At 41.4% G+C, this 19,947-nt stretch overlaps 1 protein-coding gene across 3 annotated transcripts in view; it reads right to left on the bottom strand.

Moving 5' to 3' along the window:
• Positions 1-16,021: 16,021 nt before the first annotated feature.
• Positions 16,022-19,947, bottom strand: part of TRRAP (transformation/transcription domain associated protein) — a 77,074-nt gene continuing 73,148 nt past the window's right edge. For all 3 annotated transcript variants that reach the window (XM_059862001.1, XM_059862003.1, XM_059862002.1), the window contains 3 exons: positions 19,229-19,432; positions 18,121-18,315; positions 16,022-17,301 (listed from right to left, as the gene is read on the bottom strand). In XM_059862001.1, the coding sequence (XP_059717984.1) occupies positions 17,017-17,301; positions 18,121-18,315; positions 19,229-19,432 (684 nt within the window). In that variant the 3' untranslated portion in view covers positions 16,022-17,016. The remainder of the gene's footprint in view (positions 17,302-18,120; positions 18,316-19,228; positions 19,433-19,947) is intronic.

The following is a 19,947-nucleotide window of genomic DNA, read 5'->3' as shown; positions in this document are numbered from 1 at the left end:
ACAGCAAAATGTTTACCCAAAACAAACACAGGGTGTGTTTTAGCTATCAGCATCCTTGTACTTACCTAAGGAAAACAATCCTTTAAAACATCAGTAATAAGCTCAGTGCCTGCCTGTGCAGTGACCTTATTTCCCTCCAGTCAATACAATCCACATGGGATTCTGTGTGAAAGAATAGTGCAAGGTGGGGAAGCATCTGAGCTCCAGATTTGTGTGTTGGGACAGCAATCCTCTGATTTGCTGGAAATAATTCTGTGTACAACTGTGTTTTGCTTCTCAGTATGGCAAAAAAATTGCTGTGGCACTTTCTTACACAATCCATACTCCTGGACATCAGACATGGATAGAGTCACTGCCTTCTCCAAAGTGCAGATAAAGCTGCAGGGCAGAAAAAATGCTGGGAAAAAAGGAAGTCTTTGCACAGCCTCAGTGCAAAGCTGGCCAGTAACTATTTTATCTACAGACTCTTCCAGAGGAGTGTGGCTTAAACTTTCCCTCATTAGTTGCCTCACAAAAGAAATATTTCCTTGCTTATGTCAGTGATAAGGAAATCCCAGCCTGATGGTGCTCACTGGGAGAGGAGTCCCAGCTTTTGTGCACTGACACAATATTGCTGAGTGATTTTGGGCTGCTTTGAAGAGGAACCAGTTGGGGCTGAATTAAATGTGTGCAGAAAATAAAACCAAACTTAGCAGTTCAGGAGTGGAGGCATCTGTAGACCACTAAGGACTTTTAGATCTCTTTGGTTTATACACATCACCATTTCTGTAAAATAATCTTTCATTTCAAGAGCAAATGAGCCATTTACAGACTGAAGAGCCTTTATGCATTCTGGAGCCTGAATGCACAGTGAAGAGCAAGGAGCTGGATGGAAACAGCAAGGAGGTGGAGAAATTAAGTGATCTCACCCTTTTTGCCCTCTAGAAGCAAGTTCCATCACACACAGCTCTCCCTAGCTCCCTGCTGCTCTGTGTGCTGTCCTCCAGGCTGGGGCAGACACACATCCAGGGATGTTCCCATCCCCAACACAAAGGGTCATGTTGAGCATCACCCACACCAGTGAAACTCCACTGATCTCAGGGGATTGGAGGAATTTGCTCATACAACAATTTCACACCCAAGATCCAGAAATAGACTGCCTGGGTGTCCTGATTGATGGCAGGCACCATCTGATCTTAATTAGGAGTGAATCTGTTGGGTCTCTGTAAGGTTTCCCTCCTTCCCTGGGTTTGACATATGCACCATATGGTTCATTTTCCAACTGGGAAACCTGCTCTGAAACCCACAGCAGCTCTCCCAGGTGAGATCCTGGGCTCCCAATTCTGTGATATAACACAACTAAATTTCCTACATGATCAAACACTGAATATGGAGACAGCTTTGCATTTATTGTCAGGTATGCATGACCTGTTTTATCAATTTCACATTACCTTTTCAGCAGGCATTTGAACCTGTTAACTTGCTCACCAGTGTTCATAAACAGAAGAAGCAGCTTACCCACTCTCCTCTTTTCTAAATGCTAAAACACAGGTAAACAAGCTCAGGATTGAGTTTAGTCTTTATAGACTTTTGTATTGCAAAGTTCTCATTGCTGATTTGATGGAAACAGGTTTATTAATAATCCCTGGCACTTTTCTTTCTGTATACAGGGACTAATCTCTATCCATTGACTTTACAGTATTGAAATCAAATGGCTAAAGTTGAATTTTTAGATTTCTAAATCACTCCTCTCACCTACCAAATAAATCACATCTTTGTGGTGTGAACACACTGTATATTTCTTTAGTAACTGAGGAACAGTTACTTAATTGAACAAATTAATTTCAAAGGGATCCAAGTTGCTGAAGAAGTTGTCCAGTGACACAAAATGACACTGCCATCCCAAACACGTGTCCACCTTGTCACTTGGTTAGTGCTGCTCAGTGTTTGAAATTTGAAATGTTAACACAATTTCTGAACTTGGAAAAGTTTACAAAATACCAAAACTCTCTTATAGCATCCCCCTGTTAAAATTGTGCATTTCTCCATATATATCTATATATATATTTATAAAGAATGAACCTTTAACATATTTCAGCATTGTGGATTCTACACATTGGAAGGAGAAATGGGAACATTGCTCCCACCCCTTCACATACAGTGAAATGTTAAACCTTGAGGGGAATTTGTCAAACAGGCTGGAAGGGTTAGAGCTTGACTAGAACCTTCCTGACCATTATATAGATATTTAGAACACTTAAGGACCTCCTATCTCTGGTGACAGAGACAAATTATCAGTTCCCCCTGCCTAGCATGGGAGCAGAGTGACTGCAGCCAGCATTTGCCAGCTGAGCCGTGTTATTTTGCATTACTGAGGGGTTTTGTGTTCAGATGATAAACTGTGCTCAGTGGCATTTTCTGTCACGGTGCTCTGCACTAAACTGAGCTCTGAAGGAATCAGCTCAGCAGCCCCATTTGGAAGAGGGAAGTTGTACAGAGAGTGAAGACACAAATTGCAGCTGAAGAGCTTTTATCTCTAAGTACCTGCCTGTTCCTGCAAAGCTGCAGAAAAGTTGACCAAGAGCTGCTGGAACTCTCAGCAGCTGCCCCAAAAGAGGAGGAGTCAGGGTGCCTCACCTATAAACCTCAGGGTTATGGGGTGTGGAAATGAGGGAGAGCTGAGAGAGAAGGAAAAACATTTAGTTCTCCCTCTTGCACCAACTCCACCACCTGTATCTTCCCCACGTGTCTTTTCCCACCATCTTTCAGTGATATTCCTAATTACACAGTGATGGAATACACTCCAAGTCAGTCAGAAATCTGCAGAGCAGGTAGACTGTGTGCAGCACCCAGGGTGAAGGGAACAGGCTCAGCTCACACCACTCAAACACAAAGCCAGGCATTCCCAACAGCCCTGCCACTGCCAGGCTGCAGCACAGCAAGGTTTTCGAGTTAAATCATTGCATAATATGATGGTAATGAGTTTCTCAGCAATCATTATGTCTCTGTCAGATGGTAATAAAATGGAGTATTTGTCCCTGCTCTTGGTGCACTCAGAGAATATGCAGATGTGCCAGTCCTCATTATATCTTGATAGAAACAAAATCCATTAGGCCAGGTGCTATACATTTTAATGAGGGAGACTTGTAGAAACAAACCCAGGTCAATTATAATGAAATGGTTACACATAGCTGAAACTGATAAAAATCTGATTGGGCCCATAGCAATGCACTGCCTCAGAGAGGCATGGTGTGGATCTGCTCATGGTGGGAGTGTACAGTGGGCTTTCAGCTCAGTGACTCCAGGTCATTGGTAGGTAAGGAATGATGTTTTCATGATAGGTGCTGCTTTTAAGTGTGCATGAATACAACATGAAAAATTAGTCCTTTGGGGAAAATTATTCCTTTGGGAAAAACACTTTTAAACTCTTTTTTTTTTTTATCCTCACAGGCAAAAAGGAGAATAAGAAAAACGTGAGAATTTCTTATGAGAAAAAGACAAATCTTATTCTGTTGATAAGTTATAATGGAAACAGCCTGCAGTTTTATACACACCATTCACTGATCCCCAAAGGTCAGAGTTAACTGAAATCACAGTTGCCATTTTCAGGACTAGAGCAGTGATACCCAGACACTGATATCTTTACTCTTTTCAGCTGTACTACAAATAATTTAGCAAGTGGCCATATTTGGCCCATTGTTTCAAACTCCTCACCCAGGCTTGTCCTTCCCAAGCCAGGTTTGGAAAAGAGTGGAGGGGGTAAGTTTAGTCAGACACAGGGGAGCTCACCCCAGGCAGGGAGGATACAGAACAAGAAGTTGCTAAACTGTCATCAGCCCATTCATGGCACTCACCATGTGGTCAAGGAGCCCAAATTTCAGCTCTGAAGAAGAGATTCAGCAGCCAGCACTGTCTCTGGCATGAGGCTTGCCTGGCCCTTCTCTCACAGCTCTGGCTCAGCCCTGCAATCCCCAGAGCTGGGAGGGTGAATCCCTGCAGGGTAAGCCATGGTGTGCCTGAGGTCTCCCTCCTGAGCAGCAATCAGAATGTGTTTTGTCCTGAAAAGACCACATGAAAGGGTGAAATGATGCCTGATTTCTCTTTTTGTGCGAGTTACATCCTGAAAGGAAACACAAGCTCTGCTGTGACTGCTCCAAATGAGCTCCAGATGAAATCTCCAACTGGCCCAAATTCCCACTGACTTCACTGGGTGCTTTGAACAGCACAAAGCAGAGTCTGATAGCTCTTAGCTGGAAAACATATTCACATATGGCTGCCCCATTTGTTCCTGACTCACTGAGAGCAGTGGAATTGCTTCCACGTCACACGTGTGTGAGCAATTTTCCAGACTGCAGCCATAAAGCACTGGGTAAAAATGGCTGTAGAGCCTCATGTCTTTGAAAGTTGTCTGTAGTACATGATTCACATAATTCTTTCCTCCAGTTATCCATTTATGTGCTTCCTTTACCTGCTTTAATCCTTCTTTGCTCCTTTTTGCCTAAAGAAAAGTTGCTTTACATTTGTATTTTCAGCTTTTACCTATTATGCTTCAGAGTCACAATGTTAAAAGAAATATTTGCTCTTTCCATTTAGACTACAAATCTGTGCCTGATACCAAATGACACCAGATTTATTTCTGCCCTTTTTAAAGCATCTAAATATAGCCCCTTTCCTTGTAGACGTGGTGCAGTTTACTAAGAGGGCCTCCAGGTTTCTCCAGGCACATTATGTACTATTCCCCTAAAGGATAATGATGGGAGAAAGAATTGCAGTCAGGTGTAGATATTTCTTTGGAAATTGGTTATTTCAAATTCACATTAAGTAAGAATAATTAAAAATTCTCTCCTGCATAAGGGAATTTGCTGAACAGGGATGAAAAAGTCATTTTTCCAAGTGCCTACAAACAATAGTTTCAAGGAAGCATGTTTGTTTCCTGACATACAGAGATTCTTGTTTTCTACAGAGGGACAACCAGCTATTAAATCTCAGTTGTGTCAAACATGAACATGTTGCCATTTGGGTGCCCATCAACCAACCATCACATGCCAACAGAAAATTCTGAGAACCACAACACACATGAAACAAATTCCTGCCTGTCCTCTGAAATATAAACCTTCATTTGCTCAGTTGCAATTACAGCAGTGACAACACTCTCTGTGCCTCTGTCTTCAAGCTTCCTAAAATTGCCAGGAAAAGACCAAAGGAGGCCTTTTGCATCTGTGGAACAGGTACCCACATTATTGTCATCATTTGAACATGGAAAAGATCATTGTGAAAGGTTTCATGTTCTCTGCAGCAGAGAGCTGTAGCTGAGAAAAAGGTGAAACCACGTTTGCTGCTTATATATTCTGCCAAATTAACAAGAGATAAACTGTGGGTGGGCTACTGCCCATTAATCCTGGCTTGTATTATATTCAGTTTAAAATGAAATCTGGGGCTTTGAACATCCCTGACTGAGATTAGATCGTGTCCTCACACAATACCTGACAGCCTTGGTGGAGCTGGTCTGCAGGGGCAACCTCAGTGCAGAACTGAAAAAAATCATTTCTAGACTTCAGCAGTCACTAAATAGCCTTACAGATTTACTCTGTGCTGTATTTTCTCCAGTCAACCCATATATAAATTACAAGGGCCTCTTGTCTTTTCCCCTATTATTATTTATTTTAAAAGAGCTTATTTTGAAGTTATCAGGAATCCATACACACTTATTCACCAGTGTAATTGCCTGGAAACTTTTCAGCCTTTCTGGTGTGACATTTTTCACCTTGAAAGGGACATTTGCATTGAGAGTTGAAAACAATTTTAAAACTCAAGGCTGAGAACACCCAGGATTGCTATTACTCATCTTTACCAAGCACTGACAGTTTTAAACCTCCTGAGCACTGAGATAGCTCTGCAATTTCCTGGGGGAGCCAACTATTGTGCAACACCATTGTTTTCCTGTGATAGCACTTTCAAATCATTAGTCCACAGAATTCCAAACATATCTGTAAACAGGTGTGATTTATAGCTCCTGGAGTGGAAAATCAGACTTAAAATATTACATTTTAAAAAACTGTTCTAAAAAGCCCCTCTGGATTTCTGAGGAAAGTGCCTCATCACTTCACTCTTTGCTTTGGGACAGCTCAGATGAATAAAAACCCCATTGTAGTGGGCAGCATGTAGATAGAGAAAATGACAGTTCTTTCACAAAAAGTTTAAGCTCGACACTTAAAAATATCTGTGTGAGACATCACAAGGGATTGATAAATCAAAAATCAAAATGTAATTAATTATAGTCTTAAAAATAAAATTGTGTCGAGAACATCATCCTTTTTCTCTTTAAAGAAAAATAAACAGGAATAATATGCTCCATAACACTTCAAGAAAAAGGATTTTACAAACAAATTATAATATAAATAAACTCCCAAGAGCCACCAAGGTTGGATCCACATGTGATATTTTCTGAATTTTGGAAAAGGCCAACAGGTTTGGGATGCAAAACTGAGAAAGAGAGAAATCAGGCAAAGACTCTGGACAGTAAAATTTGTTTTAAGGGGCCCAGTGGCCCTTCTAATGCAATGGACTAGAGCAAATCAAGAATAAACTTGAGATTTCTGAACTGCACCACTGTCATTAAGAGGTGGCTAAAACCCACAAGTTCTCACGAGCCACACTGCAAACAGAACAGAGATGCCAAGAGGGGTCTGTGAAGGACAAACTAAACTCAACACTCCCTAAATCCTGCCAATATTTACTCAGGAGATGTTCAGAGGCCTGCCCCATTTAGATCTCAATTAATTTAACTAGATTATTATAATCCCTCCTACTCAAGCTCTCCTTCACGTTCAGCCCATCCCCTCTGGCCCTGGAGTTTCCAGCCCCATCCCTGCAAGGAGGCAGCTCTGGCACAGAAACTGGACAGGGCTCCCACTGCAGTTAAAGCCAGGGATGGAACATCTCAACTGCCCTCATTTGTTTCTTTTTTGTGTGTACCCCACAAGTACCTCCCCACAGTCTGGGAACAGAGAATGCTGCTTTATGTCCTTAGTGCTGCACTCAGGCTGTGCAAGGATTCATCATTTTCTGAATGAACCTTTCAAATTCTTTGTTAAATGCATCTCTGTCCAAAAATCTTTTGGTTTTTTCCTTACCTCATGTAAATTCATCCTCTCAAAATAACTCACCACCTTTAATTACAGTGATCTGCTCCCCCATCCCTGTGGAAGGGTCTGTGCTGTACCCAATTATTTTAATTGGGTAGCCCCAAAGCATAAGGTTCCTTTAAATACCAGCTGTAGGTCAGCTGAAAATATAAGTCAACACTAGCACAGTGAGAAAGCCCAACTGTTGTATTTTTTTTTTACCATTTAAAAAATAAGCATAAGGTTTGGTATTAATTGGACATGAAAATGGAGTGCTTGTAAATTTGAGAACATCCCAACAGCATCCCATCAAAAAGTTGGAATTGACTACGTGTCTGCTTGGACTGAAAAAAAAATAAAAATTGATTTTTACTATTTTCAGACTTTGACGGTAAAATTTTCCATATAAAATGCATTGAATATTTTAAAAATCAACATTATTTTCATTTGAAGATAGTTTTAAAAAGAACAACAATTGTATTGCTTTCTGAAAGGAAAATTTCTGAAAACAAAACTCTTTGGGGAGAGCACTTCTCATACCTGAGAGATGGGTGACAAGGAACTGAGCCTTGGTCTGTCCTGCTAATGACAGTGTCCTTAGCCACAGATTAACTTGTCTAAATGCCAGGAGGAGAGTGCATTTATTGGGCCTACCCTGTCAAACCTCCCCCACCAGTCTTTGTCTTCTTAGTCCACATAACACAGCAGAATAAAAAATATGCTGAATAAAAAATATGCCCCTCTGCTGCTATAATCAAAGTGATTGTGTTTCAGATCAAAACCATTTATTTACTGCATGGATTAAAGGATTAAATTGCATAGGAATGCTCTGCCCAACATTTTGTGCTTGTGCTGGGATCCAGCTGCCCTTAATCTCCATATCATTGACACAGGATATTGATAAAATGGTTTTCCCATTATGGCTTGTTTGTTTGTGATGTATGCAGAATTAAAGTAACCAAAATAAGATTGCAGGGTCATTTTCTGGGCTGCACTTGAGTCCTGAGCCAGCTCTGCTGGCATCCCCTGCCCCTCCTGAGCCCTGGAGTGCAGGGCACCCACGGGGCCACATCCACCCTGACAGCTCTGGGCTCAAATTCCCCTCTTGCTCCAGCCCCCATGGGGAGTTTGCCCTTCACCAGGCTGAGTTAGGGTGGCAGGCCATGCAATGACAATGTGACATTGCCTCTGCCTCTGGAGGTGGCTCAAGGACCTCAGGTGGCTCAGGGACACACTGAAGGCTCTGGTCCACAGACAGCAGGATGGTTCAGCCCAGGGGAAAATGAGCCAAAAACACTGCTGAGGGAGCCAAGAGCCAATGGCAAACACACAGTGCCATAACTAAATATCTACAACATCTAAATCCAAAAGATCTTCTTCCCCAGAGCATGTCTCTAGCCCGAGGTACTCTGCCTGTAATCTATGGCAAAAGACACATCCATGGCCACACTCAGGCACTAAATGTTTGTTCCTCTTCCTGTACCTCCAAGGCAAGCTCAATATTTGAAATGTAGAAGATTGGAGATAGACTCCAGTCTTTCTTCATGCCCGTCCATGGGCAAGAAAAAATAATTTTATTTTGATTATGGACTGACTACAAAAGAAATTGTGTTGCCTGATGATGAGCATCCACTGCACGACTCTTGCTCTCCTTTCAGAAACAGGAACACAGTTCACAAGTAAAAAAATCCATGGCTGACCATGGTGTCAGCAGCCAGTTCCAAAAGATGAAGCACTTTTCCCCTCAGGTCTATTGTTGCAGGCTCTCTGCAAATTCAGGCAGACATCACTGCATCGAGTTGTGTCTATCACACAGGGAGAGCTGCCCTAAGAAAATATAGATAAAATCCCCTCTTTTTTCTTCTCCAATAAGAGGAGGTACCATCCACATATCCCAATAAGTTTCCAGTTCTCTGCAGCTTCAAGAATTGTTGACTTGGTAAGCAAATCCAGTAAGTTAATTTAGTGCTATTGCCTAATGATCACAAAAGAGGAGAATGAATTAAGAAGTGCCACTCTTTTATGAATCTTCTTCTATTTTACAGGGCACATGTTGGTGTGTTGGTACTGTTGTTTAAGATTATGATGCCTTTAAGGTTTATTTTGTTTCTTCAGGCTTCTGCTGTTTTGTGATTAAATGCATGGAAGCAAGAGGAATAATAATTATGTAATTTATGTTCATACACTTCCTCCCACTGGCAGGTTGCTTCTTGACTGAAATTGTATTATTTGATTCATGCACAGCTACCTATTAAAGATGGTGGGGACAGATACTGCAAATCCCTAAGAGCAATCATGAAAAAATATTTCAGCTACACCACTGATGTCAGGTCCATTTGCACATTTTTATCACTGATTCATGTTCTGTAATCTACTGCTTCAACTGGGAGCATTTATCCCTGCTCCTTCTGAATAGCAGCAAAAGCACACAGAGAGGTGAATCACACAACTCCAAGTGTGCAGCTCTTACCACTGACTCAGGCAAAATAGGAATATAATTGTTAACCAAATTTGCAAATTCAGAGAGGAACATTTTTGCAGCTAAGGCAATTGACCTGCGTGTTTGTGTTTTCTTCCACTCTAGGAAAAGTAGAACACCTCAAAAGTGCCAAAACCAGACAAATTAAATGGGAACAATTCTGCTAAAGGTTAAAGGGGTACCATTTCTTTTCTGTGTGCATCCAGTTCCTGAGTGATGAAACTAATCACAGCTGAAGAGCAACACATTATTTACACAGCAGGGACACTTAAAGACGTGGTTCTGCATTGTGCCAAGCTCTGCTCAATCTTCTCCTTTAAGAAAAATGTAAAAGAGTGGCAGGGAAATCAGAAGGAGGATGGAGTGAAGTAACTCAGCCAAGGTGACAAAGTGAGTCAATGAGAAACACAAACCAGATCCTGGCATTTGCCAGCCTGTGCCACGGCTGGCAGGTGTCAGAGTTTGTCTCACATCCTCAGATGGAGGAACTGTAAACTGAGTTTCCAACCATTCAGCTGCATTCCTCCAAGAGTGAACTGCAGTCAGTGGATAATTCCAATCCTGCATCTACATTTAGGTCTGTGTAAATAATAGTGAGGTTTCTAAGACTGATCTGACAAAGCTCCTCTGCTCTTTAGAAAACTCAAGGCTATTGTTTGACTGAACAACATTTGAAAGTAAGAGAAACAGTGAGAAGCTAAGGGCAGTGTTTTTGATTGCAAAGGAAATGCACCACAGTGTTTTGTCTCGTTGGAATCTGGAATGAGGCATTATGCCATTAATTCTGTGGATACTGTTGTTAACAAAGCCCCTGAAATCTATGGTTTCGATATTTGACAAAGACAGGACTAAAAACTGGTGAAAATCCTCTTCTCAAGCATGGCTTGTCGTGCTGCAGGAAATATCAAGAGATACACCAGCACAGCCTAACCAAGTATCCAGTCTTACTCAGAAACAGCAAAAGTCACAAACTGCTTTCTAGAAAAACCCTCCTGTTAAGAAGTGGGGGTTTAGACACTAAATTAAGTTACACTGACATTAAATCAGCCCCCTAAAGAATTAGTTTTGTGTCAGTCTACGAACTTATTTCACAAAAAACACCATGTGTGGGGTAAAAAGTTACCAAAGCTGAGTTCTTCTTCTAGGTGGATTTACAGAAGAATGCTACAAAGGAAGCTGAGCACCCTTGGATGTAAGTATTACTACAGCAAAATACCTTCATTCAGGTCATAGAAAATAACAGATGAATCCCATAATACACACAATGCCTAAGAAATACATGAATGAAAGCTGAACTGAGCTAGGTACCTTCCCCTGCAGGACTGACAGCCTGTTGGAGAGCTGCACACAGAACTCATGTCTGTGCTGAACCATCCCACAGCTCTGCAGCATCACATCTGTCACAGGAGGAGTAAAACAGGCATTTTGGCACTTTCAGCAGTTACCCATTCACAACACACCAGCTCAGTGAAACAGCCACAGCAGGGACAAGCAAGTCATCATTTCACCCCAAACTAAGGTTTCTTTTTTTGCAAGACTCTGAAAGGCTCAGGAATTTTGAATCTTTCTTTTCCCCAGATCACCAGATCAAAAGTAGATGGTCAGAGGAAGGGTCCCAAATGTTCCAGTTCCTCATTGTCCCTGTTTCATAAATCTTCCATTTTTGATCCATTTCCAGAACAGAAAAGAATCCCAACACTTTCACCAAGAGTTTACAGGCCATGGTGAGAAATCACTCTTTTCTCTCCAGAAATTTCCAAAGACAAGGGCAACACATCTCACACAGGGGGAGCTCCACATCTGGAAACCAGATCCAGCCTGCAGGGCAAATTCATCTGACCTGCCTCAGTTTCACTGTCATGGTGCCATCTCCTGGGGGTCTGTGCATGCCCATGCATTTTCTCTCTGCTAGTTTGTCTCTGCCAGGCATGCAGAGTGGAAGGGGGAAGAGGGCAAAGGGGCCGTGGGAGATCACAGAATTTTGGACCCTCTCCCAGAAAACTTTCTCTAAATTCATTTAATCCCAACAAAATTGAGTTTGGACCACCCAGACTGCAGTACCTAAACAAGAAAGGCAAGAAAATTGTTTTAACTTGGAGACACTTCCTTTCACTCACAAAGCCACTATGTTTTACAACACACACACACATCCTAAGGATCAAAAATATCAATTTTCCCCCACAGATTTACTTCATACCAGAGGGTTTGCACCACACACAGAGTTGGACAAGAAACCCTAAAGTCCCAATCCCCACTCCACACAGAATCTCACCAAGATGGGGAACAGTTCCTTCACACGCTCAAGCTAAAAAATAAATGGTAGCATAGGGTACTGCATGAGAGATTAAAAACCAGACTTTTTAATAATGGATGCTGTTAATTTACAGAATATTAATATGGCACTTTTCTCGACTTGATAATGGCTATTTTTTGGTATTACAGAAAGGAATAGGGGCAGCTATTCCACAAAGAAACAACATTTCAGTGACACCACCAGACCCCAATTAAAAGTTCTGTGCCACTCAGTATTGCTTCAAGGGATGGTGAGGCAATATTGACCCACTCCAAAGTGGTTTATGAATTGCTACTGATGAGAACTCTTGCTGAATAAGCAGAGCAGGTTCTTTAATGCCACTTTCTTACAAACAGCAGCAAGGGGGGGAGAGAGACAGTAATTAATGTGTTAGCACCAAGAGAAACAAAGAGCCAGCAAAAGTCTGTCCTTGCCCAGCTATCAGACTGAGCAAGCTCCTCTAATTCAGCTGGAACTGTAACAGTTCTCAGGGGCTGGACTGAGGGTCAGCAAGGCCTGATTGATTAAGGTACAATCCTGACAGTATTTTAGAGCCTGGATAAACATCCTTTTCCAAAAATAAAAATAAAATCAGGCTGCAGGCAGCAAGTGAAGCCCAGTATTAGGGTGTGGAGCACATGAATTTAACAAGGCAAAGCTAACAGCACCTCCAAATCCACCAAACATCCACAGCATGCTCAGCAGAAGGACCAGGTGGATTGGAAATGGGCTCTTGCCAGTGCTTTGCTATGACAGCTGGTTTCTGTGACTGCTCAGTGCTTTCTTCCAAGCAATCCAACCATTGTGGATTAAATGGCAAGAGAAGTGTTCATACAGAGCTCTAACGAGGTGAGTGCTGCTGAGCACAGGAAGAAATGAACTGCTCCTGCCCAGACCCACTGCCAAAACTGGGGGCACAGGAGAGGTGCCCACACTGGTTAGTGCTTCTCCCTTGGAAGCACAGACACAGCCAGCTCTGCCCCCTCATTTCTCACAAGCAGCATGACACCATCCTCCAGGGCTAGACAAGGTCAGCATGGGTTTCATAGCTCATTCAAGATGGATTTTCAAAGACTGTATTAACCACATGCAGTCCTCCAGTGGAGTCAGAGTGAAAAGCATCACCAAAGGACAAAAACACCCCAAACAAAACAAACAAACAAATAAAAATGCATTCTGTAACACTGAATGTCTCTTACCAAGTTTCCCCGATGATGTCCTGAGCCCTGAGTGAGCCAGACCCAGCCATCAGAGCAAGTTACCCCAGAGAAAACATTTACCAGGCTGCTCACTGTCCTTGGCCAGTCAGTCTGGGCTGGGGGATCCCTCTCCACTTGTTGGCAATTATCACAAGACTCCGTTCTTGAGGGGACACAAACAAAGAAATAAATCCCAGGGCAGCCTCTTTCTTCCTGTTTCACCGGGCTCAGCTTTGCCTCTGCCATTTCTGCTTCCTTGCCTAAAATTCCCTGGTTTTGCAGTGGATTCCACTCAGTCTCTCCCCTTGGAGAAGGGCAGGGGCAGCACAGGATGGTGCCCATCAGCCATCCCTCCCCTTTCCCTGCTCCTGCCCAGGATTTGTCTCCCCAGGCTGGCAGGGATCACCCAGGGGTCCCCCAGGCACAGGGGGGATGCAGTCCCAGATTCCTGAGCAGCTGAGGGGCCCCAGCTGGAACCAGGATGCTCCAATCCTATGTGGTGTTTTCTGGGGAGAATTGGAAGAAATAAAAAGATTTCTCAGAGTAAAGCATTGGATTATAACAGGGGAGGGAGAAGTTTGAAGGCAGAGAGGGAGCACAACCCATGCTTGGAGCTCTCAGGAAAAGGCAATGCTCATTCAAAGATGAAAAAGCCACAGTGAAGAGATGAAAGTCCAAGTGAAAAATTTCACAGACTTCTCTTTTTTTTTTTTTTTTTTTCCTGCATTTCAGCACCTTGAGCCCTGGTTTAGGAGGTCCCAGGTGAGGTGACACTGCCCTTTGGCTCTCAGCTCAGGCACACAGGGACAGTGAGACCTGACACAGACAAGGGATGATGATGACAAACCACATCCAAGTCACCAGTTGTTTGACATGGGCTCTCTTGAACCTCTTAAATGTGAAATGCACCCACACTGAGCTGATTAAAAGCTCCTGTGAGTGTGAAATCTTCTCTCTGAATAGGCTTCTACACCACAAAGGAACATTTCATACATCATATTTGAAACAGATCAGAGCCTTAAAAGCAACTTTATTCCACTGCCATTATGAAACAGAGCTTTCATTGTCTGCCTCTGAAACACTTTGAGTCATCATCTTCCAGCAATAACTAATCCCTTGCTCACTCTGTACCTGACAATTCGTGGACAGCCCAATTACAGGAGAGGAAAGTGGCACACCACTTTCAGAGGGTGGGCTCAAACACTCAACTCCTGATAAAGGCTTTTGTTTCAGAGTACAATTCACTTAAGCTAACAGGTTCTGATCATCTACTTGAGAGCAGAGTGTAATAAAAAAAAGTTAAATTGCAGCAGCATCATCTAATAAAGAAAAACAAAGTCAAACATGATTAGAAGAGTCAGGAGACAAAACAGGGTAATTTGAGACACCTGACAACTATTTATTCTCTATATATTCTCCACAGTTCACATTTTTATCCAGGTTTTCATGCCAAACTTGCTATTTAGTTGTTAGAATTTCTGTGCCTTGAATGACCTCCCAGAGTGCCCAATTCACACCAACAATTCACACCAACACAGGTGAATGTGCCAAAGCCTACCAGCATGTATATCTCTGTATTTTTACAGAATTATGGCTGGCACAACTTTGGTGTCAAGGACTTGTGACTAGTTACCCTCATGAAGTTCTGGTGAAATCTGTCCATAACTCTACTGAAGTTAAAAAACAAAACAGGAGGAATTTTCAGAATGGCATAACGCTCATACACACAAATTTCAGAGAGAACTTTAAATTTGACCTCTCTTGAGTGTTTGATTTTACTGAGTAATGACATGGGCTTTTTTTGTGTAGCATCTAATCTGAGGCAAGAAACCTTGAAGAGAACACTTAGAGTGAATTGACATTTAATGCAGCTTACTTTCAAGTATCTGCTCAGCAAGATGCATTCTGAGGATGGATCTCTAACAAGACAGAGGCAACCCTTATCTACAGTCATAAAAAATTAAATGCAGCTAAAAGAGATGTCACATGTTGGTGAAGAGAATCAGGAACTCCCTACCCTGTACTTTGTCAAACCACTCTCCTGCTAATGGACAGCTGCTGCTGATACAAGAGATGTCAGATATCCCCCAGGCTCTGAAGAATGCTCATGTAGAACTAAAAGCTTTCAGATTTATCTCCTGGAGCTGGTGGTAAAACCCTGGGTTAAGACTGTGTAACCCTTCTCACAAACTGAGGTGCATCCATAGCATTTGATCATGACAGAGAACCAGGTATTAACATTTGCACATGAACATCAGGGAGCTCATTAGAAGAACTCTGCTCCCTCACACCCCAGGTCTCCTTTCAGGAGTATATCTGAGATGATTCCATGAGCAAGAGAGATGTCACAAATCTGAAGACAACAAAGTTTGTCTCTCAACTCACATTCACTTTTTCCCATTAAGATTTCTATCATGGACAAAAAGTGGCTGAATTATCTGATGACTTCCTGTCAGGGAATGCTGTCATCTCTCAGACAGATCCAAGATGTGCAAATAAGAAATGATCCTGCATCTCCTCTGTGCAGTGTGTGCTGTATTTCACAGCTGCAAATATTACAATCTTCAATAAAGGGAAGGCAACAATTCCCTTCAAGTCATGCAAGCACTGAGCTCAGTTGTGAATGACTGCAGACAGAGCGTGTTGTGACACATGCAGGAAGTGCTGTGTTTTATAAGATTATTCTTGCCAACATGATTTTGATAAGGAAGTATTTGCAAAAAAAAAAAAAAAAAAGTTTCTTTTCAAATCTTTATATAGTCCTTAGCACTCATTTATTTGAGCTTGCCCTTGTACATAGTGCCAAAGAGCAATACTCTCATTGATACAAAAGGAGCACCAAGCATGGGAATGAAGGCCCATGCTTGTTTCATCCATCATACAAGGAAGCAAAACCACACTCATAGGATAATATTAAAAATGTTATAAATGAAATGAATACCACAGGGAGTTTTATAAAATATTTATTTGGAAAAAAATCACTCTGTACAAATGTAACATTCTCAACACTGAAGTTTTATAAAAATGCTAACACAACAAAAAGACAAGTAAAACATTAAACTGCTCTTCTTCTTAAATTACAAAGGAACAGATTCATTCTAAAGAAGCTACTGTAATTCTAAACAGTAAAGAGAACTTGATAAGGTTTTTTTTCTTCTCTATTACAGACAAATACAGATATCAAAGGATGACTTTTCCCATCCTTTTATAAACTTCCCCCCAAACACTGTCCACAACTAAACCAAATACTCTAAATGGTTTACACTTTTACTGTACATAGTTTGTGCTCCAGGAAAAGTCAGCACAATTTGATCATCATTTTCTCAGGGCCTAACAAAATCTCACCTCTATAACATTTGGTACAAAATTGTCTGTACAAAGCAAGACTGCTCATGTAAATTTGAAGCAAACTTAAAAGTTAAGAGCATTTTTCTGTGCCTTCAATTTGGCATTATGAAGAGAGTGATTAAGTAAAATTTCACAGAGGAAAACTCAGTAACTGAGATTACTGTATTTTTCTTTTTTATTTAGTAATTACTATTGTATAAAAAATTCATATACTGCAAGTTATTAGGAATGGCAGACCCTAAATCTAACAATGCTAGTTTCATAGTCTTCATCATAAAATTAGATTTTTCTACATATTATTTTTCTCTCTTCATTTTAATCTATTTGCAAAAGCTGCTGTTGCATATCAACTGCATAAACAGGAGAAAATGTCTCCTCATGAAATCAAAACCAGTAAAAAGACCACACTACTGTAAACAGAGCTAGAATGAAAACTGACAGAACACAGTGTGACAGGTAAGCCGTCGTCTGGAAAGCTTTTTTCACATCTTCTTAACACAAAATATGGCTCACACCACAAACAACAGGAGGAAATAAAAACAACAAAAAAAAACCCCAAAACCAACAAAACAACAAACTACTGAAAGCTTTGAGTCACAGCCAGGGGTGCCAGGCGGGGTCCATCCGGCACAGGTTGTCCAGGCTGTTTGCAGCTGCCACCAGGGTGTTGACTTTGCTTTCCCCTCCCTCAAACTGGGCCAGGTTGTGGAGGCGAGTCATGATGGCAGTGACAGCTTTCTGAACCAGAGACACCAGCTGCTGGCTGTCCATGTTCTCAGGCTGCCCAGCTGCTGACAGTGGAGACGAGGTGTCCTCTTGGGTTTTTTTGTGCCACGCGATGATTTCATCCCTCAGCACAGTTTTTAGGATGCCATCAACCTATATGAAAAAGAAAAATCAGATTATTAATCAAATCCACAGAATGATCAGGTTCTATCAGATTACAGAATTGTAACTAGATTTTAGTTGACAGTATTTTGACATTTTTGATGCCACACTGCAATTTCAGACTTTTCAAGACGAGTGTGGCTTCCAAACATTTTATTATTTCCTCTCCAGGTATTCCTTTTCATAAAAAGTTTCCATTACAAAAACACAACACAATGACTCCTACAGAAATTAATAACATATTAAGATATTGATACACAGATACAGTTGTGTACACCCTGTTTTTAAATTGCACAACTAAATTCATGGCTTCTACAACACACACACACAGAGAAGTCTTGGGCAGAGATTTGGAGCACTTTGAAAAGCTGGAGGGTTTTATTGCAGTCATTACACTCCCGGGGAATATTATTTTCTGCTACACAAGGAAAGAACACTGACTACAATATCCATACATATGTATTTAATATATAGACACATATATGTTATATAAGCCAGCTCTATCCTTGGATGAAAAAGAAATGCCTGCAACAAATACTTTCTCATCACTGAGCTGAGTTATTGGTATTAATCTGCCAACTCCAACAATCTCAGGCTTCTAAAGCAAAATTTTATGTGTCCAGTCTGAGTCAAATTAAATGTTTACACATAACATAAAACATTTCCAACATTTCAGCTGGCCTTTGTGATGACCTCAGGGTAAAATTTTAAAACAAATCCGCACCATCATGCAGTTCCTACCTTCACCAAAAAACTGCTGTTTTGTTTATAAATAGTCAAACACAAACCTGCACAAAAAGGTATACAAACCTTGAAGTTTGGCTGTGCAAAGCAGCGAGCTACTGCAATCATGGATGCAGTGAGGGGCCCTGACACCCCAATGGTGGTGAGGAACTCCGAGATGTTGGGGGTGAGGCGGAAGGGCACCGGCCGGTTGGCGTCCAGATCTCCCGTGGCATCGTTGATGTCAAAGCGAAAGTACGCCACGTTGAGCTTGCCAGTGTCCTGGGAGTGACAGAAACATGCACAAAAGCAATTAAAGGAACTGATTTTCCTTCATGGAACCAAAAGTAGTTGGGTTTTTGTGTCTGTTAATGCTGAGTTCCAACAGTGCTTCAAAAGCGTTTCACTTGTTCAGCCAAGCAGCTTTTGAGCCATGAAGATGTAAATAATGGCATGAACAAAGGTAAGTATTCCACTCAAAATGTTGTGTCCAAACTCTTCACTAAATACATGTATTACCAAACTTCAGGAGTAGATTCCTCTGGATCCTGATCTCTATGGAGTCACTGCCAATAGACCTCTGGGACAACATTCAGTGTCCAAGGCTCACTGTGAGCAAACAGCTGAACACTTAAGAGAGGGATCAAAAAATCTTAATTGCTCTACAGACTCTAGCTCTCCATGCATTAAAATTACATTGAGACTTTAACAAATACCACCTTTGTTCTTTTTTAAGGTGGCAAACCTCATTTTAAATATTGGGTTAAAACAGAAAAATCATGATTAATAGGAGTTGTAGCTTGATGGATAAGCTCAAAAGAGAAGGGTATTTGAAAAGGGATATAGCCCTTTAAGAAAATCAAGTTCTGTATTTTATTTTTCTTACACCTAATCTATTTAACACAAAGGTATTTTGAAAGCAATATAAAAGAGAGACTTAGCAGTCATTTACATGAAGAGTTCAAATACCTAAGAACAATTTCACAAAGTTCTAAACTCTCACCACAGAAGGCAGAGTTGATGTCCACGGGGACTGCAGGTGAAAGTGCTCCCTACAGGATGTGCAATCACACAGAAATAAAAAGCCCACTGAAATGCACTGTTAATTATCTCTGTTGAACTACGACTCATTTCAAAAGCACAGTGCAAACATCCACCTGATCCAAGACGACAGAATGAGCAAACTGAAGCACACCTGGGCAATCTGCAGCATCTCAGGGTTGAGCCTGTTCAAGTGGAAGATGAATTCTGCAAAGCCAATGAGGGCTAGCTGGATGGTGAACATCTTCCTGAAGGTCCAGTAATCCGTGGCGTTGGGGAAGGTGTGCAGGGCCCACTCCTTGAGCATGCTGCGAGGCACCATGTTACTCTGCACCTCCTTCAGGATGTCTCTGAGGACCTGCACAGCAAAAGGGTTACTTGGAAAAAGGCATTTTTAATGCACTCTGAGCAACAGACAAATCGACCTAAAACAACTATCAATCTGCTTTTAATTGCTGTATCTTGTTTTAGGAAAAGAAAAAAAAAATATAAAGCATATACTAGGCCCAATTACTTAGAAAAAGAAGGATCTGTTCTGCTACACCAGAAAACATGATAGTCATTTTGACTTCAGTTAAAGGGCTGTTAAAAGTTTCAAATGTAAGAATTCTGAAAATAGAAACAAGTGTTACATAGCATTTCCATCTTTATTTTTTAACAAAAAAGTCTGAGAATTGTTTAAACTATGTCTGTAATACATATTTACTGTGTATTTTCTAATACCTGTATTTGGAATGGGACTGGCATTTTACCCATGAATTTATACTAACCCTAACTGAAAAGAAAACCATAAAACCACCTTATACATCACAACTGGTTGTTTGGTGGAGGTTACAGAGAGGGAGAGCTTTGTTCTTTCTGAGTACTTCATTT

The sequence above is a fragment of the Haemorhous mexicanus genome, chromosome 17, assembly GCF_027477595.1.
Source record: "Haemorhous mexicanus isolate bHaeMex1 chromosome 17, bHaeMex1.pri, whole genome shotgun sequence".
Taxonomy (NCBI): domain Eukaryota; kingdom Metazoa; phylum Chordata; class Aves; order Passeriformes; family Fringillidae; genus Haemorhous; species Haemorhous mexicanus.
The sequence above is the reverse complement of the archived record's forward strand: the minus strand, read 5'-3'. Positions and strand labels throughout refer to the sequence as shown.